At 50.9% G+C, this 23,827-nt stretch overlaps 1 protein-coding gene across 2 annotated transcripts; it reads right to left on the reverse strand.

Annotated features, from left to right (window-relative positions):
• Positions 1–251: 251 nt before the first annotated feature.
• Positions 252–23,403, reverse strand: LOC132473432 (uncharacterized). 2 transcript variants are annotated; one of them, XM_060073562.1, is made up of 23 exons: positions 22,636–23,403; positions 22,414–22,510; positions 21,230–21,379; positions 20,721–20,870; positions 18,810–19,135; positions 16,630–16,759; positions 15,566–15,760; positions 14,390–14,542; positions 12,783–13,003; positions 12,222–12,405; positions 11,630–11,785; positions 10,333–10,698; positions 9,632–9,745; positions 5,800–7,968; positions 5,277–5,411; positions 5,088–5,162; positions 4,908–4,994; positions 4,388–4,479; positions 3,873–3,958; positions 3,705–3,768; positions 3,300–3,514; positions 2,439–2,603; positions 252–1,513 (listed from the first exon to the last, which is right to left on the reverse strand). In XM_060073562.1, the coding sequence occupies exons 1-23, from the start codon at positions 22,662–22,664 to the stop codon at positions 1,215–1,217; spliced, it is 5,658 nt and encodes a 1,885-aa protein (XP_059929545.1). In that variant the 5' UTR covers positions 22,665–23,403; the 3' UTR covers positions 252–1,214. The 2 variants fall into 2 exon arrangements, with proteins under 2 accessions (XP_059929545.1, XP_059929546.1); XM_060073563.1 differs by lacking the exon at positions 9,632–9,745 and having other exon boundaries at positions 22,636–23,400.
• Positions 23,404–23,827: the final 424 nt, after the last annotated feature.

Here is a 23,827-nt window from a genome sequence, read left to right on the forward strand (position 1 = left end):
TCATGGGGTCGTGTCTTTGAATCGTGTCTTACCTTCTAATATGCAAAAATAAGACTAATGAACATCTTGCAGCAGGCAATGGCCCTGAGGGCCGGCCCTTTAATCTGCGGCAGTATCCTGCCTATTCATGTCCTCTTTCTGGGCAGCCACCGGCTCCACAACAAACCTTGATTAATTAGACGGAAAAAAATCAGCACTCATGAATAATCATACAGAAAAAAAATAACCATTCTGAAAATTGGTTGCATCTCTTGTTTGGTTTAAAAATGTTTTATTATAAATGACATTGTGAATGAGGCGTTCGTCCCTAGACAAGCACACGCAGTATCAAACTGCTGGAACCGACGGTGTAGTGAAGCAAAGCCCATCAGAGTCCTATTGGACTACTTTGGGTTGTGAATCAGGCTGCAGCAACACAAGTAGTATGAGTGGTATACATTCAGTATATGTAAAAAAAAAAAAAACAAGAACTAAGATAAACATCAGAAAAGGGATCAGCTTTTATATTACACGCTGCTTTTAACCCAAGCGGTATCTTTTCTATGTTTGTACGCCACTGTTTACACCAAAACACAGCAGTAGCCTGCAGCCATTTCGGAATACAACAGACAACCACAGATGGGTCCGGGGAAATGTTGTCATTCAGCTATTCTCTCACACAAAACTCTTCCATTCACAATCCAAAGAGGAAACTTTTAAGTGGGATGCACTTAACCCATCATGGTGTCGCATATCTATTAATCTAAAACAGGATATTGGCATCAAAGAAAATCTTCCAATACAAACAATATGTTACCAAGAAGAGGCAAATCAAACATACCGGTATATTAAATTAAAGCAACTTGATTGGTTGGTTCCTTTTGGTCTATTGTCTGAAGTGGATGTGGAGATTGTTGATTAGCTCAACAATTATGGTCTAAGGGTCCCTTGATTAAGTTAATTGTAATTGGACATTATTTCATTTAGAACAGAAATGTAAGACTTCACTTTGGAACACAAAATAATACAAAAATTACGAAAGTGATTTCACAAAGCTTGATTTAAACAACACACAACTCTTGTCCACCCTCTTGAACATAAATATAATCTGCAACTACTCGACTCAGGCCGGTTACTTCTTAAACAAACATGTGCCCTGCACATTAAAAAACATCAATATAAAACCCATATAAAGAAATCCACTAGGGGGCGCCGCTGTGACGGCCGGAGCCCCTTCACACATGTCCCTCCTTCTTCCCAAAGATCTTCTTGAACACAGACTTGTTGCGCGCCGGTCGCGGCAGGCTGGCGTAGCTCCAGGGGGCGCCGTCCTCCCCGGGGGGGGCCCGGTGCGTCCACCCCGCCGTGCCCAGCAGCACGGGGGGTTCGGGGCCCCCGCTGGCGGGAGGCCCCCCCTGGTCCCCGGAAGACCGGTCGCCTATCACCAGAGTCACAGAGTAGCTGGAGCCCAGCTCCCCGCCCCCCCCCACCGCGGGGGTAAGCTTCCTCACCGGACGGATCTTCTGATAAGTGGCTGGGGGGGGGAGGGGGTGAAGGAATGGGTCACATATCATTAGCCTAGTAGCATAACTGCCTAAGTCATATTTAGGCAGGTTAATTACATTTACATTTAGGGCATTTGGCAGACGCTTTTATCCAAAGCACTATTTTAAAGTGTAAGGAGGTACAACATACTATAATTGCATAAGAGGGGTGGGAGGGAGTGGGGGGTAAACCCCTTATTAGTTAGGGGGGTTCATCTTGTATTTAGCATAAAAACCTCCCAAATCAAATAGATGACTTAGGCAGATAGTTATTAGGGAATGTAAAAAGCACTCTGATTGACTTAGGATACAGCCAATGAGGCACAGTGAATCAGCAGCATTATGAGAGTAGCGTTAGGTGAGATATCAGAATTTGGCAATAATAATACTTAATAATACTTAGAATAATGATTGACATAAATAAATAGGAAAGAAAATAAGCAAATAGAACAGAAGTCGGCGAGCTCAGACGCTCTGGTGGGTGGATGTTTATGGTGACTGTAGCATGGATTGGACGTGAGGTATCAGGGAGATTTCAGAGGGCTTAGCCACTCTTCAGTGAAAGCGTTTTAAACACAGCTGTCTTCAGCATGAAGCCCTCGAGCTAGGAGCTGCTCCTTGTTCCTTTGTGTTTGTGCGCCGCTTCTTACCATTACATAAAATACCAAATAGTTTGTCTCAAAGAAAAACTCACTCGCAGATGAACAGTTCAGTTCATTGTCCAACTGTACTGGGTGTGTGTGTCATTTAGTTTCATTACAGTTGTACCAGTTGTGTGTAAAAGTAAACTTATATTTAGCTTCTTCAGAATCCAGCCATAACTGGTCAGAAGCAAGCAACACGATCGCTTAGCAACTGCTTCAATCGCTCACACCAGGTGTGTGAGCGATGACTAGCATACGTCGGCCCACTGACCTGAGGTGAAGGAGTGGGAGCGGCATTTGTTCTGGAGCCAGCCTTTCTCAGCGGCCCCCGGGCTGTGGGGGGAGGACGAAGGCGGGCTGTTCCCTGGAGAGCCCCCAGAAAGACTCCTCAGGCCGGCCACAGCATCATCATCATCATCATCATCATCATCATCGCCTGGAAAGGAATCCAGAAGTTTCAAGGACCGCTCGGTAACGAGTGTGAATGTACAACCCCACAAAAGTTAACAACTGTTCATGACGAGGCCAGATAGAGGGAGCTGGCGGTCTTTATGAGGCATGCCGTGGTAAATCATAGACCTTTAGCCCCGACTACTGGTGCGATACACACCAAGTCATCCCCGGTGCACAAAGGACCCTGTTCCCAGAAAGACCCATCATTCAACCGCTAACCCGAGAAATAGAAAAGCCCACAACACACTCCAAGACGAGGCGGAGGAATGCTCATTAGTTGTTAAATCTCCTGAGCAAATGGTACTGCATTCATACAGTGATCTTTTTAACCAGCGCTTTCCCTCTGAGCGGCTTTCCAATATTGCCTAACATTCCCCCATTCACACACCGACAGCGGTGTCGACCCCGCAAGGCGACGGCCAGCTCATCAGGAGCAGGTGGGGCGCGAGGCGTTTCGCTCAGGGACACCTCGGCCTTCTGCTAGGAGAAGCCGGGGATCGAACTAGCCACCTTCTGGTTACCAGCCAACCCCCTCTACCCCCCTGAGCCACATGCCGCCCCAAGCAGGGCATCAGTTGTTCTTAAAAGTGACAACTCGTTGGCCGACCGTGATAGGGATTGGGGAGCTCATGCGTGACCGTCACCCCATCGCTAATAAAGACCTGGCACAGGGCCTCACCACGGGGTTCTGCCTCAGCAGGGGCCACCGCCCTCGACTGCTCCGTGCTCTGACCGCCCTGGGTCATGGGGCTGTACTCCCGGGTCAGCACCACGATCTCTTTGGCCTGGGGGGGCGACCGGTCCTCGCGCCGGGGGAAGGTGGAGATGAGGTCCGGCCGGGAGGAGCAGTGGCATCGGTCCGTACCCTGGCAGCCAGGGCACAGCGAGCGGCTCCTGGGGGCAGGAGAGGACGACAGAGGCAGCAGGGGGTCGGATCAGTGGTGCGTTCATGCGAAGGGCTGTTATTGGATGACAGCGTGACGACTGTATGCAACGGTTGTACACATTTATGGGGCCGAATTCCCATATATGGGCATACACAGGTTTAACATTTTTAAGGATGAGAGTTGAACGGCCTGCTTACGAGGAAACAGGGAGGTCTTGATTGACAGGGCCGGGCGACACTGAGGGGGCGGGGCTAGTGGGTCCTGTTGTGAAATCAAACACAGAACCAATTAGCAACACATGAAAAAGGAGATACAATGGGGACGATTGCAGCAAAGGTGACGAGCTCCGTAGATGAATCGCTCACCAGTGTTTGCTTGTATCTTCAGCATCCATTTCCTCATCATGAAGCGCGACGAGGCGTTCAGTAAGTACTCAGAGCCGTCGCGCAGCCTGGTGGCAGAGAATACATTCAGTACACATATCAGCAGGACTTGTGTGTACGCTTTACATTTAGCAGACTCTTTAATCCAAAGTGACTTCATAAACGCATTCATACAGCGACGGCTTGCGTGGTTGACTTCGCCGTCGGTGTGTGCATGCGTGCATGAAGTGTTGTTCATACACTCATCGGAAGGAGTTAAGATTAGGTGCCTTGCTCATGGACACCTCAACACTTAAATAGGAGGAGCCGGGGATCGAGTTAGAGCCGGTCGCCTCGCAACTTTCCAGTTACGAGGCAACCGGCTCTAACTCCTGAGACAAGCCGAGCCCATTAGCATATCCTTTCTCTAAAACATAGCGACACAAGCCCCCCCCCCCCCCCCCCGGTGGGGAACTCCGGCCCCCCAGGGGTCTACCCCTCTGGATGAAGGTCCTCACCGCAGACAGAGGACGTTGGGTTTCTTGGTGTACTCCGGCACTGGCTCACACTCCGCTCCCACCAGGTTGAGTGGCAGCCCGCACACGGAACTCTGAGACAGAGAGCGCACGTCAATCCATCAGGAGTGACAAGCCCGCCAGCCTCCCATCTAATCACTGCCCACTCAAAGTGTCTGGCACCTCAAGTTAATAACTGGTAAATGGACTGCATTTACACAGCGCTTTTCTAACCAGTGGCCCCTCGATGCAGTTTACAATATTGCCCAACATTCACACATTCATGCACACATTCACAGGCGGACGGCGGTGGCAGCCACGCAAGGCCACAGCCAGCTCGTCGGGAGCAGTTAGGATGAGGTGTCTTGCTCAGGGACACCTCGACACTCAGAGCTAGGAGGAGCCGGGGATCGAACTAGCACCCTTCCGGTTACCAGCCAACCGCTCTACCTCCTGAGCCACATGACGCCCCCGATGAAGAGTCGTCCCCGTCCCGTCCCGTCCCCCGACGAGTCCTGCTTACCCTCAGCGTATCCTTCCTGTCCTGGTAGAAGCACAGGCTGTGTCTGTACAGGACGGCGTGGTGGGAGTTCCAGCCTCTGGACGCCGCCTGGGGGCCAGAGATAAGGCGAGGTGTGAGTGGAACGGTTCTGTGCGTTTGGTGACTCATGTAGGTATTCAGAAAGAGGTTCCGCTCACTCACTTTCTTCCCCCCTAGCTGGAGTTTATGCTTCCTCTCCAGAGTTCCCTCCATGGACTGCAGCTCTGCCTTCCCACTCTGAAAGCAGGTCTCGTATCAGATTAGATTTTTCAAAGGGGAAATAGGAGCTTTTGATGGAGTTCTGTTTTGATTTGAGGCCAACGTGTCAGACTCGGTGTGGTCGAACCTCACCGTTGTCCTGCAGCGCCCTCCGGTGGCCATCCTGGGATCCTGATTCTCCATCTCGCCGGAGCTTTTTAGGGTGGTTCCGATACGAGAGGCCCCCTCTGGGTTCCTGAGAACCGACAGTAAGCTCACGGACTGCTCCTGTTCAGGAGCAAGAGACAGTCTTACAGTCAGAAATCATGTCAAAATTATCAAATATTTGAAATTTTACATTTTTGCATTAACAAACGCATTGGACCCAGTTTAAAATATATTTAAAAAAACCTTTCATATCCAGATTTTCTCCTGTCTAGGAATAAATGAGTAAATAAAATGGGATGCCATTCCATTAAAACCGCCCTATCCAATGTGACTGTTGAACCTTGATAACACAGTCTATAAACATGAGTTTGACATTCCATTTTACAGCTCATTATAAAAGGGACTACAATGATGGTTCATGTCCATTTTGGTCCAACAGACTAATAGCCAGAGGACACGGCAAAGCAGTAGCGTGGAGCTTTTCATCAGAGTGTATCTCAAACCTCACCTGTAAACAAGCTGTGTCCTCCTTCACCTGTTCCTCCTCCTCCCCTTTCTTCGCCACCTCTGCATCCTCCTCCACCTCTACCTCCTCCTCTTCGTCTCCATAGCGATAAACGTATCTCTGAGTGTCCACCACATCGGTACGCTTCACCACCTCGTTCACCACAGCAGAAGAAGACTCGCAGGCCCAGGACCTCCTCTCTCCTTTGGCCACCAGGGGGAGCCGCTCTCCTGCGGGCTTCTCCCTGTCGTACCCCAGCAGGGACTGGATGGACGGGGGCAGCTTGAACTCGGCCACCAGGAGGTTGGGGGCCGACGCCGTGACCAGCTTCCTGTAGAGGACGGCCTGGGGCTTGGCGGCGGGCGACAGGGGCGTGTCCAGGGGGGGTTCCCCCTGGCGGCAGGGGGCCGCGGGGGCCTCTTCCTCCTCCTGGTGGGGCTGGTACATGATGTCGGAGCAGATACTCTGCCGGTAGCTCCTGGTGCGGTTCCAGATGTCCTCCAGCTCCTCCTCTTCCTCCTCGAACTGCCGGTGGTCCGTGCGGAACGGTTGGCCCTCGCCCTCGACCCCAGCCTCGAGCTCTCCCCCGGCCTCGTTCGGAGCGGGGGGGGAGCGCGGCGGCGGCGGCGGCGGCGGCGGCTCGACGGGCGCCTGACCACTGGTCACCCTGGCGAGCTTGCAGTCCAGCCCCTCCAGCTCCAGAGACACCAGCCTCCTCACCACCGCCCGGGGCCGGGGGACGACGTCCGGGCACGGGGCCTCCGCGCACAGCCTGGCGCTGCCCGTGCTGGAGACCCCCGAGTCCAGGGAGTCGTTGAGGCCGCCCACGCCCACCGCCGCCTTGAGGTTGACCACCATGTGGGAGGCCTGGCTCTGGACCTGAGCCGGCGGCCTCTCCTCCCCCTGGAGCCCGGCGGCCCTGTGGTACTGGTGCTTGTCCAGGTCCTGGATCAGCGTGTGCACGCTGAGGCACTCGTGGCGGCCGCGCATCGCCGACGGAGCGGCGGCAGCGGCGGCGGCGGCGACCAGGACGGCGTTCACATTCGAGGCGCCGTCCCCCCGGGCGGGGTCCCCGCGCGGGCCGCCGTCCGCCGAGAGCTGCCTGAGACGCCCGCTCCCCTCCATGACGACGTAGTCTTCGTCTGCGTCTGCGGAGGAGCTGACCTGGAGCTGGGACATCTTGTCCCACTCCGTCTCCGGGTCCTCCTGCAGACCCGGCCCGGAGGTCCCGCGGAGGTCAGTGCACGGCACGGTCTGATCCGCCACCTCTCCCGGGAACGGGGGATGGGGTTGATGGGGGTGCGGGTGGCGAGGGGTGGCCTCCCCCGCGTCGGGCGTGTCCTTGACGACGACTTCGGGATACCCGGGATACACTCTGAGGCTGTGGGGGGTGGGCGGGGTGTGTTTGAAGGAGCTCAACGACCGGGGCCGCTGCTGCTCCGGGTCGGCCCCGGCCGCCTTCTTGCACTCGGGCGGAGCGATGGTGATGATGTCCTGGATGCTGGGGATGACGCTCATGTCCTTGGGCAGCTCGAAGCTCAGCACGGAGCCCAGGGAGAGGAAGCGGCAGTGGCTCCTCACCTGAGGCCCGCCGCACACGGCGTACGGCGTGATGCTGTACTCCCCCGAGCACTCGCTGTCGATGTCCATCAGCAGGGGGTTCTTCATGTACGCCGTGTCTTCCTCTCCCCCTCCGTCGCCTCCTCTTCCTCTTCCTCCCACTCTCACGGGGCTCTTCGCCGCGCTCTGCTTCCTCCTCCGGCCCTCCTTGAGCGGCCAGGTGTGCGTGTCGTAGGCCACGCCCTCGCGGCCGTAGCGGGGCGCCGCCCCCGCCCGCTCGTCCACCCCCATGATCCTCTGGATGGTGTGGCGGCGGGCGTCCCTCTTCCTCTTCCTCTTCTGGCCCATCCTCTTCAGGCTGCTGAACATGGAGGCGCCGCCGCGGGCCGTCGGGTGGAAGAACACGCCGGGCGCCAGCGTGGCGAGCGGCGAGGAGGAGGACGTCGAGGAGGAGGTGGAGGAGGTGGAGGAGGAGGAGTAGGGGGCGGCGGTGGAGCAGGAGGGCGTGGCCACCTGGCTGGAGGCGTAGGTCTTGAGGCGGGGCAGGGTGATGCTCTCGTAGACGGGCGTCAGGGCGATGCCGCTGTCCTTCACGTGCAGGTAGGTGCTCACCTGGAACGGGACAGGGGAAGGGGGAGGGACAGAACAGTCAGACCGCCGGTTCCTGTTGAGACGCGAGGGGGGGGGGGGCGCGGTATTGCCGGAGGGTTAATGGCGGACAGACTCGTTGCAGTACCCTTGCAGTGTACCGTGAAAACAAAGGCGTCTCAGTTTTCGTTTCACATGTGTTACAGATGAAGGATGATATCAGAGCAGGGCTGACTGGGACAATCAGCTACCCTTCCAGTGACATAGATCAGCTCTGGTTTCCTGCCGCCATGCACGCATCGGTGCGCAGATACACACATGAATACGCGCATGCATGCACGCTTACGCACACACAGACACACACACACACACACACACACACACACACACATACACACGTTGGATACAGAACAAAGTATGGACGAGATTTATCACACAGCAAAGCAAACACGGAAACAGAAAAAAAAAGTTAGAAAAACACAGAGAAGGGCCGATGAATATAGATGCGATTACTAGTGATTGCTGTTGCTCTTTACCCCTGCAGGGCTAAATAAAAATCATATGTGTATGTGAACATGTCGTCATATGCAGCTGTAATGGTTTGACCCCTCAACTCCATGACTAATCTCGTGTTCCCGTGGCGGCCCCGAGACTATAAATCACAGTGTGCAGTCTGGGGGCGCCGCTTTGCAGGGTTCAGCGGCAGTTTCAACGTTTAACGACCGCGCCTTTGTTGCTGTCTGGGACCCACTCTCGCTGGGAGCCATTTTGGATTGAAACGTTGAAGGGAAGTGAGTTGTGAGGTCATTTATTTTACACAATGAAGTCTCGCAGAGGTAAACAGAAACAGGTTTTTGGGTCCCCGTGGCCGGTACTATCTGTGGTTACGTGGAGCAGAGGGTTGGGATAGCTTCTGTTCTCGTTCTCCGATGTGAACAGGCAGAGGTCTTTGCCTGTTCACAGGCTCCTGTCTGTTTCTTTATCGCCTGCCTCCTTATACTAGGAGCTCATACAAGGTGGTAAGGGCCTAAGAATGCAGATTTTTTTAAATGGGAGACATAGTTTACTAGTTTACAGTATCAATCTTGTGATAGTGGAGATACATGAGCAGTGTCTAAAAATGTATGATTAGATCATTCTAAATGTAGTCCTTCAGTTCAATAACGAAGATACCAATTTCATACACAAATATATATAACAGAATTGTATATCGATCATTTATAATAAATATATTTTGGTAGAATGGTAAAATAATGGCTCTTTTTTGTTGGTAATACTTTTTTGCAGGGAATTGTATCTCATAGTATCTCATATATCTCTGAGTTTCTCGTTCTCGTTTCATCTCTTAGTTGTACTTGAATATTCATAACCCTGGAATTATTCCAAGAATATGTGATGTCTGGTTTATGTGACGTGCAATACCAAAACCAATGCACAGAAGTATCCTTGTACTTTAACCAGTGCTTGTACCAAAGTCCATAGCACTTACACATGTTAACCTACATCCCGTGTAAGGGTTAGGTGTTCAGACGTTCGTGCCGAACGTCTGCACGACTCCGTACGGACACAGAGGTTAGTGAGCCCAGCGGGGCGCGCCCACGCCCCAACACGGCTACACACAGCATGCCTTCCCCAGCGCACTACAGCTCCCAGCATGCAACACCACTCCACACACCGCACCATTTACCTCGTCCGCACTCTGCCGATATATCTTTCTCTTTCGTTTTAAACTACCAAAAGTATTTTCCAAAAGCCCCTGGCAGCGTCGCCAAAAGCTTTTACAGGCGGGGGACTCAGCAGGCTGAGGGAGAGAAGGAAAAGGGGGGAGGAAGAAGATGAAGGAAGGAAGGAACAGCAGGGTGGGGCGAGCGAGGAGCTTCGATCGCCCTTGTGTCTCCGCCCATCGCTACGGGGGACAAACCAGTGCAGTGGGAACCCTCCCAGGGAGGGAAAGGGATGTGTAGCAGGAAGATCTCTGGCAGTGTCGGTGTGAGCAGAAGCTGGACGGGCCTGCAGAGGTTCATGGCTGTCGTGGCAACGGTTGTGACTTGGTTTGTGCACTGATTACAGATGGGTACTGAATGTGACCCCAACATGGGGATGATATGCAACGTCACGACATCTGCATGCAGGACATTGTGAGATCTCATAAGTGCAGTGAATTACTGATGCTAAACCGTAATCACCGGTGTATTACCGATACTGGAACTGCTAACTAACCAAATCATAAATAAGTCCCATCTCATCTCTCTCATGAGATGAGACTTATTTATGATTTGGTTAGTGCATAAATAAGTATTGAATACAAAAGTGACTCTTTGATATTCTAAACATGGCCCAGCTTGATCGTGTGTGTGAGTGTGTGCGGTTTTCTGAACAGGCCCTCACCCTGTGAACGGGTTCTGAGCCCCCCACCTGCAACTCCTCCTCCACTCCAGCAGGGGGCTCCAGCACCTGGACCTGGCTGTCCCCCGTGCTGCGGAGGCTGAGCAGGAGGTTGACGGTGCCCCCCAGGGCAGCCCCGCCGGGCTCCTTGAGGACCATGACGGTGGGCTTGGCCGCCTCGCCTCCCGGCCTTCCCCCGACACGGGTCATGACCTCATAGTCGTCCTCCTGGCCCGGGTCCGGGCGCTGGGCCGGCCTGCTGCCCGGGGAGGCGGGTTGGCTGTCAGACCGCGGCGTCTGGGTGTCCTCGCGGGGGCTGGCTCCGAGGGGCCGGAGGCACTGGTAGACCTCTGGTCTTGGAGTGGAACTCTACAGTGGAGGAGTAATCACAGGGATGAGGAGTGTGTCATTGTCGAGAGCAACGTCACCTCCTGGATGATAATTATAGCTATCATAGTCATCATCAACATCATCATACTCCTCCTCCTCCTCATCATCATCATCCTCAAACTCATCATCCTCATCATCACATTATCAAACTGCCACCAATACAGGCACGGCGTTATGGGTGGGCCTGACGGACCTAGGACCACCCACTGTTCGACAGCCCCACCCAAAACTTGTCTTCAAAAAAATAAAAATAAAGGTTAACATATTTTAATCATTATTATTATTACTTTTTTTCAAAGGCTTCTGAAATGCTTTATTTTTGCAATGCAGCAAACTTTGTTGATATTGATGCTTGATCCGATTTGCGTTAAAGGGCTGTTAACTTCGTAGATGACCGGTAGGCTATAGTATTAATTATTATCATTTTAATGCATCTTCTTTGTATAATAGCTAAGCCAAGCTAAGTCTGTTGCTAATGATATCGAAATATTGTTGAAAACTTAAAACAATTAAACAGAATTATGAAATGGCCAGCCTCAGTTTATACGAGCATAACTAAACTATGTGGGAAATATTCGATTCCTTCGTGCCAAGCCGCGGCCGAACCGGCTTGGCAGTGTAAAAAGGCCTAAGTCGAGATCGCGGATAGGTCGGTCCTATGCACCGAAACTTTTTACAATGCAACAAAATATTTAAAGAACATCTAGCTATTCAAATCTCTATACGCATAGATAATATAACAGTATATTAGTCAGTCATTTGTATTAGGTTAAACAGGGATTTGATACCGTTTTCAATTTAAGGACCACCCACAATTGGTCTGGCCCATCCACAACTGGAGACCTGGCGCCGTGCCAGCACCAATAGCTGTGATGCTAATCCCCACACAGTTCTGCTGTTGGCGTCGTACCTCAGTGAGTGGGGAGCCCATTGCGGCCTCACAGTAGATGTTGTCCTGGGAGCCCTCCTCTCTCTTCAGCCTGTCCAGCCACTGCTGTTTCTGGGCCCTCCAGTGGACCGAGATCCACCCCAGCATGCTCCTCAGTTCCTCCATACGCTCCTTCACCTGCAGGGCGAGTTCAGGGAACGCTGGGTCTGAATAACGACCGACCTGGCCCTACATTGAGTACTGTTCTAGCATGTTGTGGTGACTGTGACTAGATGCCGGACCTGGACTCTCCGTAGTTAACCGGCCGGCACCTCGTCACCGATTTTAAATGTTTTGCATGCCTGTATGTTAACAATGGCCCCAATTGCACTCCTGATCATCCCTGCCAGGAGGGATCCTCCATTCTGCGTTCCTTCTCAAGATTTCTTGCTTGTTTATTAAGGGAGTTTTATCTTGTCCTCTGGGGGGCTAGGGTCAGGGGGGGGGGGGTCATAACTATATGGCCTGTGATTAAGGGATATAGAAATAAAATGGAATTTTTCGAACTCCTCAACTTTCTAATATGGACGTAACACGCAGCTGAAGACGGATCACGACCCAGAATGTAGCGCACCATCTCGGTGAGGTGGTGCTCCCGGCGGAGAAGGTTGACGCCCGTGGACGCCAGCTCGTCAAACTCCTGGAACTTCTGCTCGATCTGCCGGTCCAGCTCCGTGGCGATCGGCTCCTGCCCGTCCCTCCCCAGGCTCAGCGCGCTGTCGGAGAAGATGCAGGCCCGGGTGTCCTCGGTCCACGAGCTGTCCCAAAGAGAAGAAGGAAACGTGTTTAACCGCGGAGATAGGGGGAGGAAACACAAAGGTCGGCGTTTGAGGGCAGCCATGTGCGGTTGAAGTATGTGAACTGACAGACTCCCTCGATAGCAAGGACACTCGTTTCCTCTTTGCACAGCGCAGGGGCCGGAAAACTCAAACCGACCTACTTAAGCACGTCCTCGGTTCCATATTGCACCAGGCGGTGATACACGACGTCTCAAACGGCCTGCTCTTTCAGTAAACAGTTATTGTAAGAGGCAGATGTGTTTTTTTTTTGCTTTTTCGAAACTGCGCCAGGATTATGAGCGAGAGTCGGGCACTTTCGAAGGGAGCCACGAGACTCCCGACTCGCTCCTGCTTACATCATGGCGAGGTAGCTCCTGAAGAAGTACTTGAGTTGGATAAACTCCTGCAGTCGTGAGCGGTTCTCCGCCATGCTGCTCTCCAGCTCCTTCCAGGCCTGCAGGGTGTTCTGGATCCGGCTCCCCCCCGGGACCTGCAGCCTCTCCGGACACAGCTGCTCCAGCCGCGAGGCCTCGCTCCCCATGTCCTCCACCTCCTCTCGGATGACCTCATAGTCGATCTGCGGGGGGGGGGGGGGTTCGACATCATAAAACTGAACAGAAAACGAAGGGGAATTGAAAAAAAGGGGCCTCCAACAAAACCGCCATTTCATCATCAGGAGAAACCTGTCACACACACTTGGCCCGCGGGCTTTTCCAAACATGAGTTCATCGTGTTCCCTGTTGTGAATTATGCGTGGCTCGTGAACCATATGGCCTGCATATGGCGCTCTATGCTATAGCCGGGCCAGCGGTGGGGGACGGCTGGGTGTCTCTGTTTGAAGAGCAGTAATTAATAGCACCTATGGGGGGGCCCTATGGGAGCCATACTTCATAACGCTCCTCCTGGGGAATGGCGCGAGGCAGATTCCTGTGTGCTGACCGCACGGTTATTTCAGGGTTGGAGATTAGGTCACTTGTGTTCTTCAACGGTATCAAGTCCAGACAGCTGTGCATGCATGCGATAAACATAGCCGTGTCCAAAAGTGACTCATGCAGAAACACCCCAAAAAAAAAACTCTAAGAACTTCAAAACCAACTCCGTACACATGTATACAAACCACCGGATCGAAATGGGTAACACACACACACACACACACACACACATCCATCCTCGCACATGTGGCGCACGCACAAACACACACACACACACACACACACACACACACACACACACACACACACACACACACATACACACACACACACACACACACACACACACACACAAATTGGTGATTCTCAGAGAGAAGAAGAGTGACTCATCGGAATAAATAAATAAGGCATGTGGGCAATAAACCTTTGCCTAAATATTGTTTGGATGTGCATACATGCGTGGTTTAATGATGCAGTTTATGTTGAAAAATAAACACAGCAGAAAGCAGCGGCCTCGGCTGGCCTTCGCCGGGGAACCAGCGGCTTAAACAGGAAACAGACCTGGGGGGGGACATGAGGGGAGCTGGCTGTGGGGTGGGGACTTCCTGGTTTGATTCAATCAAGAGTTTCACTGCGAGCATGCACAGTGGGAAAAACATGAGGTCATGCCAAATGTTAACACCACACAGGCGACATTAACGCAACCTGAACAGAAACCTAAACATGACATCACTTTTTGAAGGTCCCTGTGTGGTTGGGTCAGGAAAAATGGTGACAGAATCCTGTGTGTTCTGATTGGTCGGATCGACACGCTCCTCCACCCCTAGCTCACTTCCACTTACAGAGTGGAAGCTAGCTAGTTATGAGTTCACTTGCAACCCAGGAAAGGCGTTAATCCCCTTTCAGCCCATTCTTATTATTCCAGATATAGGCTACTTGACAAGTTTGTTAGCTTTGACTTTTCTTTCTTGGTTGCTGGATTTTGGGCTAATTTGGCTAATGGCTAATTCGTTCTCCCCTGACCCCGTTACCTCCAGCTGGTCCTGCTGCTCCTCCAGTTCCTCCAGACCACAGCTCTCCGGTTCACACCGGACGGCCAAGTCGGTCTCCCTCTCCAGGACGTCCATGTTGAGCTCCTTGCTGCAGCACAGGCACTCCTCCACACGCACCGCCACCCTGGCGTGCTGAGGTAAGGAAGAGCCGTAAAAGTTAGCATCTCGGGATTAGCATCTCGGAGTTAGCATCTCAAAGTAAGCATCTCAATACTACTTAGCATTGTGTAGCAGCTTATCCTAGCTTTCTTTGTTGTATACAGGGAACGGGTTAACCTAGCGATTGTTGGTGCTTGCCACTTGTTTCTATAAACATCCTTACTATAAACATCACCTTATTGTAAGTCACTTTAGATAAAAGTGTCTGCTAAATCAAATCTCCTAAATGTAAATGTAAATCTTGGAATAAGCGTCTTGGTATTAGCATGTCCGAATTAGCTTTGTGGAGATAGCGTTTGGGAATTAGAATGTCGAGGTTTCGACTCTAACCAACAGGCCTTATTCTGATGAATAAGAAAGAATAAAATTACATGTTTTTCTTACAGTAGTGCAATTTGGGCATAGAAATATTCATCACATATCATATTCACTGATAGTGTCACTGATGTTGGAACACAGATCCGTGTGTCATTATGAATCTGCAATCACATATTTCCTTCGCCCCTTTTCCACGTTTTGTATGAATGCAAATCAATCAATCTGCTGCTCGTTAACATGTTGATAAATTAAGGCTGAGGGGTTGAACGGCTCATTTGCAGCTTATTAAAGTGTACCAACACAGAAAGAAAGAAAACAGATGTTGCCTTATTGTCTTTTGCAGCTGTTAAAACAAACAAACTCTGTCTAGCTCCATCCAGCTCCATCTAGCTCCACCTAGCTCCATCTAGATCCACCTAGCTCCATCTAGCTACACCTAGCTCCATCTAGCTCCACCTAGCTCCATCTAGCTCCATCTAGCTCTAGCTCCACCTAGCTCCATCTAGCTCTAGCTCCATCTACTGTCTAGCTCCTTCTAGCTCCTTCTAGCTCCACCTAGCTCCACCTAGCTCCACCTAGCTCCACCTAGCTCCACCTTCATTAGCTCCAGTTCAGACCATGGCTCACGTCTGATGGTCCGCTCCCTCGGTTCCTGACAGAGCACTGGGGGTCTCGTACCTTGCTGAGCAGCGAGCGGACGGCCTGGTCGTGGCTCTGCGTGCGGCCTCGCTGCCTCACCGTGTCGTTCAGCATCTCCACCGCCTCCCGCAGCTCTCCTACGGGGTCGCCCAGGCTCTCTATCAGGGGCTCGCCCAGCCCGCCGCCTGGGAGGGCCAGCGGAGAGGGGTCCGAGGTGATGTCACTGTGGAGAGGCTGTCGGAGACGCACGCACGCACGCACGCACGCACACACGCACACACACACACACACACACACACACACACACACACACACACACACACACACACACACACACGTGTAAACAAGTGTGATACCTTTTTGTCGGTTTTACTCTCGCAAAACAGTAATCAAGGTTTTGGTCATGTTAAGATATCCACTTCATTTTATACCAGTGGAACCAACTCACTAATTTTGATAAAAGTTGTGTCAAAGAGTTAGCTAATGCACAAAATGGATGGAAAGTAAAGAGCTGTGAACACACCCAGACCAAATCACTTCCCATTACAGCATCTGTCTAGTTGCACCATGGGGATGCTCTCGTGTTAACCAGCTAACCAGACACGCCAGATCGTTTGTTACACAGAACCATCTGGGCAGTCGTACTTGGAAGCAGTTTGGAAAGAGGCTGACACTTTCTGTAATGATTTGGCAAGGGATTGGATGATCCATTTGTCCATCACCGTTCATCACGTATCACAGAGATCATGTATTTCCTCACAGGGCGGTGGTCGGTCTGAATCCTAACCCTGTGGTTCCACCCCAAGTGTGATTCACCAGACACACACACACACACACACACACACACACACATGCACTCACACAAGATGGATTCTCGATGTGATCACGATCCGGCCAATGAAGCGGCCGTGCACAGAAAGTCCCTCGCTGAAGTGCCGATCAACAGCAACTAGCACCCAGCATATCTATTCTATATTCTTACTTCCACTCATCCACATAGTATCAAGTGAATCTCGGCTCAATTCCAATTCCAAAACAACCATGTTCTCTCTCTATGTGGCCCCCCGCCCCCCCCCCCCAACCCCGGCCAGCGGAGGTCGTACCTGGGCCAGGCGGTACTGGCTGGGGTCCTGGCTCTCCTCCAGCTCCACACGCTCCAGGAACTCGGTCAGCATGCGTGTGTCCTGCAGCTCCGAGCTCTGCTGGGTCAGGGCGCTCTGGACCCGTTGGTACCTGCGGGACACTGGACCGTCAGGGCGTAGGACACGCACGTGCACGTACATAGACACGCATACATGCCTACACAGAGACACGCTCACGCCGATACAGATACAGACACACACCCGGTGTGCACCTCTTTGCGCTCGAACATACACACACGCATTCACGTACTCACACCACATGCATACACACATCTATGCACTGGCACACACACAAACACACAGTCAAAATACACATACACACACACACCCACACACACACAAACACACACACAGATACAGACACACACACACAAACACACACACACACAGATAAAGACACACACACCCTGTGTATACAAACCTCTTTGCGCTCAAAAACACACACACACACACACACACACACACACACACACACACACACACACACATTCACACACATACACACACATACACACACCCACACACACACACACACACACACACACTTATGAAACACTCACTGAGCGTCAAACCTCTTCAGGAACACATTACAACAGCGACAGGGTATTACCGTTCTGCCACAAAAGAACCGTTCATGTCATAAATTCACCTTCTAAGACACGTCTTAGAAAAACACGCCTCAGCTCTCTGAAGGAACCCCATCCATTCAGGGTCTGCTCTCCACGTTGTTAGGAGACAGAACTCCTTTTCCAGAACAAATAATCCCTGAGCACCGCCTGCCACTAGTGTGTTGGTCAAATGATGACATCACCCCCCACTGTCTTAGAGCAATGAGGTGTAGAGTGGAGACACCAGACACACACAAATACACACACACACACGCAGACCAGACAGACAGGAACACACACAGATACACACGCACACACACACACACACACACACACACACACACACACACACACACACACACACACACACACACACACACACACACACACACACACAGACCAGATAGACAGAAATACACACACTCACACACAGACACACACCCAACAAAACCCACACACATACAAAAAGGCCCATATACACACACATACAGACACACACACAAACACACAGACACACACACACGCACAGTCTCTCATCACCAACCCCATCTGACCGGCCCTCCCTGGAAACACCTGAGCACCGAGCCCTTTCCTCTTGTCTCTGTTTGTGTTGGTCAGCACGGCGGCCATTAACGTGGCCTGGCCCTCTCTCTCAGACCCTGGAGGGCCCAGGAAGTAGCCAACACCATCATGGAGGGTTACACCTCGATGACAACCCCCCCACAGGGATGGGGTGACAGGGACACACTCTGACTGGCTGTCAGCAGGTGTGTGTCAGGAATCATACACACACACCCAGGTTAAAGGTTTGCAACGAATGAGCTCAATTACACACACACACACACACACACACACACACACACACACACACACACACACACACACACACACACACACACACACACACACACACACACACACACACACACACACACTAAATGCTTGATACGAATGAGCACACACACACACACACACACACACACAGGCTAAATGCTTGATGCGAATGAGCACACACACACACACACACACACACACACACACACACACACACACACACACACACACACACACACACACACACACACACACACACACACACACACACACAGGTTTAAGGCTTGCTAAGAATTATGGTTAAGGGCTTTGCTATGATTTCGGCATAGGGATGTCGTTTAGTTTCCACCCCATGTCAAGGTTGAAGTCCACTTGTGTGGTTTTGTGGTTTATGGGGTGAAATTGTTATTTTTGACATCGGAACTCCATGTTTTATGAACGACCTCTTGGAGAATCAATCCTGTACCGTGTTCCTCATGCGGTCATGGCAGAATATAACCGTGTGACGGCTTGGAAACGCTGACTGATCCAGTGCTTTATTCGCTGACCGCGGCAAACGCCACAAAACCCACAGGGTACGCCGAGACCGCTCACCTCCCGAAGCATGAATCATCAATGACGTCTGTCTCCCCCTCCTTCCCTACGTCTGTCGAGTCAGACCACCCCGCCCCCCACTTCCCTACAATCAATCTCACTCACTTCCTCTCCACCGCCGCCAGTCGTCCCGGCAGCTCCCCATGGGCGCGGTCGTGGGCGTGGTCAAGGTCATGGGCGCGGGCGCGGGCGTGGTCGTGGTCGTGGTCTTGGTCGGGACCCTGGCCCTCCCCCAGCCTCTCCACCTCCAGGCGGAGCGCGTCCAGCTCCAGCCCGCGCGCCGACACCTCCCTCTCCAGCAGACGGCTTTCCCGCTCGGCCACGCTCATGCTGTGGGGGTCCCCGGCCACGGAGGCCTCGTGGCTCAGGGTCAAATCCACCGCCTCCAGCCACGCCTCCAGACCGCTCAGCCCCTGCAGAGCCTTCAGCACCTGGGCAGGGAGAGGAGGCGGAGGGGGGGGGGGGGGGTTAGGCTGACAGACATTGCATCCAGGGACGTTTCTCCTTGTGTCGCCGCATTCTCCTCAAAGGAGGAGAGACGTAGGGTGGGTTTAAGGGAAACAATGGTTTGCATTCAGGCTGTACCTTGGTATGCATGAAGTGGGGGTGACCCCCGAAATGTTGTGTTTTTTTCTGTTTTTAAACGTGTTTAAATGTCTTCTTTGATCGTGAACATAAGTAAGCTATGCCATTTTGTCAATGTACACTGTTGTGTTAGAAGACAACTGGTTCAAAGCAAGCGCAGGTCAGAACGTTCTAGTCTGCTCCGAACTCAAGTTCCCGATCTCCCGAAGGGACATCGCAGCGAGAGGCTGATGTTACAGTCACGGATGTGACGATGTGTGGGTGTGTGGGTGCGTGAATGTGTGGATGTGTTGAGCTCAGTCTGGGGAACAGTTGGTATTTTTGGCTGTCGCTGACCAACACCCTCCTTCCTAAACCCGTCAGCATTTTCTTTAATCACACAGTGTTTGGATTCGTGCAGAAGCAGAACTTTACACGCCATTCCTGCCTGTTGCATATTCCTCCAATAATCCCCCAGCCCAGCTTGCTGTCAGTAAGCCGTCTAGCAGAATCTGCGTCTCTTTGTGGTTCCAGGGTGTCATTTAATTTCAGAGCCCAGTATTTATATTCTTTGGACAAATCTTTTTAATATCCGGGGTGCACTTTGCCATTCCAGAGGTCTGATGACAGCTCGGGCCACACACCAGCACAGCAGGAACACTGATCCACAACGATGTGACACAGACCCGACATGTTCCTTTCATTACAACCCGAATTTTGAAAGGTAAGCGAATATCTCGGCCCTGACGCGAGGGCTACTCTGGGAGAGTTAACGAGTTGTTTACGATTTATGATTTATGATTATGTTATAATTCACTCGGTCCAGTAAACATCGGGCCACAGGCCTGGCCGCGGCTTGGGAGGGCCAGTGCAGGCCTCGTAAAAAAGAACAAGTCTTAAGGTCTTACGATCTCTCAGCGAACGAGAACGTTGTTTTAAACCCCGGTTATGTGGGGTGATGACCTCTGTCCCCCCCCCCCGTCCCCCCCCCCCCCCCTCTCCGTTTCTGAGGCCGCAGGAAAAGTGAGAAGTGGGAACTATTAAATCTTATTGTGAGGTTTGAATTTTTTACGAGGATCACGATAAAGTGCGGGTACTTAACGACTGTTTGCTCAAGGGCCTTCAGGACAATAAACCCAGACGCTGAAAATGTTTGCTTCATTTTGGCTCAAACATTTGTGTTGTTGTTGTGAGAAAAACACTAAAATGGCCGCCAGAAAAACAAATTACGTTTGGAGCATGCGAGTCAAACGGCCCTCTTTTATGATTTGTTTGTATTTGCTGTTTTATGACTCGTTAATATGTCGCATCTGTCCGCCTCTGTGGTGTTGGCTTGGGCCACACTCTGCCCTTCTGCCCAGCCTCTCTTGCCCGTTACCGTAGCTACATTAAAGTCCACCGCATTACATCATCATGGTGAACTCAGACTCTCGCTCCGGACCCGACGCTCACCCGGAACCCAAGCTCCTCCGAGGCCTGCAGGAAGCCGGCGTTCCTCTGGTGCCTCCTCCTCAGCTCCTCCCACAGGAACTCCAGTTGGCCGAGGAAGGTCTCAATCTTCTCGCTGCCGGGGTGCTGGGCCCGGATCAAGCCCCGCCCCTCCTGGGATGATGAGATGAGATGACATCAGATGAAATTCAATGAAATGAAACTAAATTCAAATTTAATAAATTAAATTAAATTAAATTAAAAATAATAACAATAATGTGTTGTATCTGTCTATGAAATGAGGTGACATCAGATGAAATCCAATGAAATGAAACCAAATTAAAATCTAACTAAATTTAATTTAATTTTATTAGAATTTATTAATTTTTTTAACTAAATTTAATTAAATTAGAAATCCTGATGAGTGTAATATGCGTTGTACACGTCCAAAAACGGTCATTCCTAAAAAACTCAATAAAACACTTGGTCTTCAAAGAAAACCTGATGGTGAAAGTGTGAGGCTCAGTGCTTACCCTCTTGACCACCTCTATCCTGGTTCCATTGGACAGGATCTCTTTTTCCAGAGCTTCCTGACAGCGCCTGGCCGCCTCCAGCCCGTCCTGAGCGACCACAGAGCACACCTGTGTGGCCAGGCCCACATTCTCCTTCAGCCACGACAGGGTCTGTGGGGGAGGAGGGAGGAGGAGGGAGTAGGAGATGACATAAGAGGAAAAGGATTAGAGGAGGTGACAGATGACAAATGACAGGAGCAGAGAGAGAGAGACAGAGAAAGCGGGAGAGAGAACGAGAAGAGAGAGAGAGAAAGAGAACGTGTGTGTGTGTGTGTGTGTGTGTGTGTGTGTGAGAGAGAGAGAGAGAGAGAGAGAGAGAGAGAGAGAGAGAGAGAGATGAGAGAGAGAGAGAGAGAGAGAGAGAGAGAGAGAGAGAGAGAGAGAGAGAGAGAGAGAAAGTAAGAGGGAGAAGGGGCCATTTAGCTACTGAACCCTGCAGGAAACAGTTTGTCAGTGAACAAGAAGCAGACCCTATCTTCCCCCACCCTGTAGTTAGTGCTCTGGCAGATTCTGGGACAAATCCTGGAAATTAGACAGTAAAAAGACTGCAGTCTTCCAGTCACCTCACTAATGGACCTGCACACACACACACACACACACACACACACACACACACACACACACACACACACACACACACACACACACACACACACACACACACACACACACACACACACACACACACACACACACACTCAGTCATACACTCGCTTTCAGAGCGCTTGAGTGAGAGACACTCTTATAAAGACCAGACACATGTATAATGAATAATTGCACTTCCAAGGCTATTTCTGAATCTGCGGCAACGGTTATTGAAAATTGTTGCGTAGGGTCTGTGGTCGGGGGCATAATTATGGTGCATGCTACCATGATTGCATGCAGATCTGTCACACAGCATTGGGTATTAGCAGTAGCCCAGTCCAAATTATCGCATTTAGGAGGGGCCACAAGACTATTTAAACAGAGAGAGAGAAAGAGAGAGAGAGAAAGAGATGGGGAGCTTCCAATTTTAGATTTCAATGTTTCGACCAGCTGCAATATCACCCGTTGATGTTATTTTGAATGTATTTTTTTATGGTTGCTTTTAGGGACACTAGAGGGAGCGCAGGCAGGTGTGTGCCGGCCCCCCGTAGAGCAGTCACCTTGTCGGCAGACACGGTGAACTTCTGGAGCTGGACCTGAAGCTGTGGGTGGGCCCGGAGGGGGGGCGGGGCCTCCTGCTCCACCACTTGCGGTTTCCTGCGGTGAGGAAAGCGCAAAAAAACCTCTCAACACATGTGACTCCAATTATGTGTTGCGTAATGAGAGGGTCTGGGAGGGCGAGAGAGGGGGGAAGGGGGGGGGGGGGGGGGGAGACATGTCACCTTTCGCCCGCGGAGCGACGTCTGAGCATGACATCATCCTGCCAGGCGGAGGCGTCTCCCGGGGCAGAGGGGGCGTGGCTTGTGGGCCGTGGCTCGCCGCCGGGGCTGCTGGGAGTTCTCTTGCTGCTTCGGCTGTCGCTGGTGGTCTGATGAGGAATAGGATAACGTTTTAATAGTCTTTTACCCCCTATTGCCTATTTTAATGGATAGGGAACATAATATATAAGGAAAAGGAACTTGGACAAAAATTATAATACAGCAACATAACAATTAAATTAAAACAACAAAACCCTTTGTTTGAAGTATCTGGTTATTTTAACCAGATTCTTCAGTCAACACAAAGCGACATAATATATATATTTAGCACTGCTGATTGTTTTATAATTTGATAATTTACAATTAACCAAGTACACCTTGACTGGACAAATGAACGCGTCACATTATGCAGGACGACCATCAAAATGAGAAGAGTTAGCGTGGCTAGCCTAGCAGTGTTCTGACATGAGCTGTTCTGGGCGGCCGGTGACTGGACATTAACAGCTGCCCAGAGCCGAGTTAAAACCCTTGTAAAACCACACCTCATGCATTCCTGCTCCAATATGAGGACGCTCAGACTTCCATTATGCTTCAAAACAAACTTGAGATGTTTCTCCACTGTTGTAGACTATAATGAGTGAATTGTAATACTTTCTAAGAAACATCTTCAGTAAATATTACTTTTACTGTGCCTGTTTTTGATCAGGAGTTTTTTATCTGCATTTTGTTTACGCTCATTTATGAATCCTTTCTTTTGTTTATTAGAATAGAATAGAATAGAATAATCTTTATTGTCATTGTACAAGACAACGAAATTTTGTTTGGAGCAGTCCTCCTCCAGTTGCAAAGTTCTATAAATAAAATAAAATAAATAAATAATAAATAAATAAATCAGTATCAGCAATATATAAATATATATATACACACATACACATACACACACATACATACATACATATATATATATACATACATATATATACACATATAAATAAAATACGTATATAAATAAAATGTTTTAAAAAGTCCAAGTCCTGAAGTGCAATAGTGCAATCATGTGTGTATGAGATGAGATGGGGAGTATCAGTGTGGCAATAGAGTGGGAGTGGAGTTTAGCAGTGTCACAGCTCCATGATAGAAACTGTCCTGCAGTCTT

The sequence above is a fragment of the Gadus macrocephalus genome, chromosome 15 (assembly GCF_031168955.1).
Source record: "Gadus macrocephalus chromosome 15, ASM3116895v1".
Taxonomy (NCBI): domain Eukaryota; kingdom Metazoa; phylum Chordata; class Actinopteri; order Gadiformes; family Gadidae; genus Gadus; species Gadus macrocephalus.

Excerpts from the sequence above, each read along its gene's own strand:
- LOC132473432 (XM_060073562.1), bottom strand. The coding sequence starts at position 22,664 with ATGCTCAGACGTCGCTCCGCGGGCGAAAG. Across the intron at positions 13,004-14,389 it reads AGCAGCAGGACCAGCTGGAG|ATCGACTATGAGGTCATCCG; the intron begins GTAACGGGGTCA and ends CCCCCCCCGCAG. Across the intron at positions 5,412-5,799 it reads AGGACACAGCTTGTTTACAG|GAGCAGTCCGTGAGCTTACT; the intron begins GTGAGGTTTGAG and ends GCTCCTGAACAG.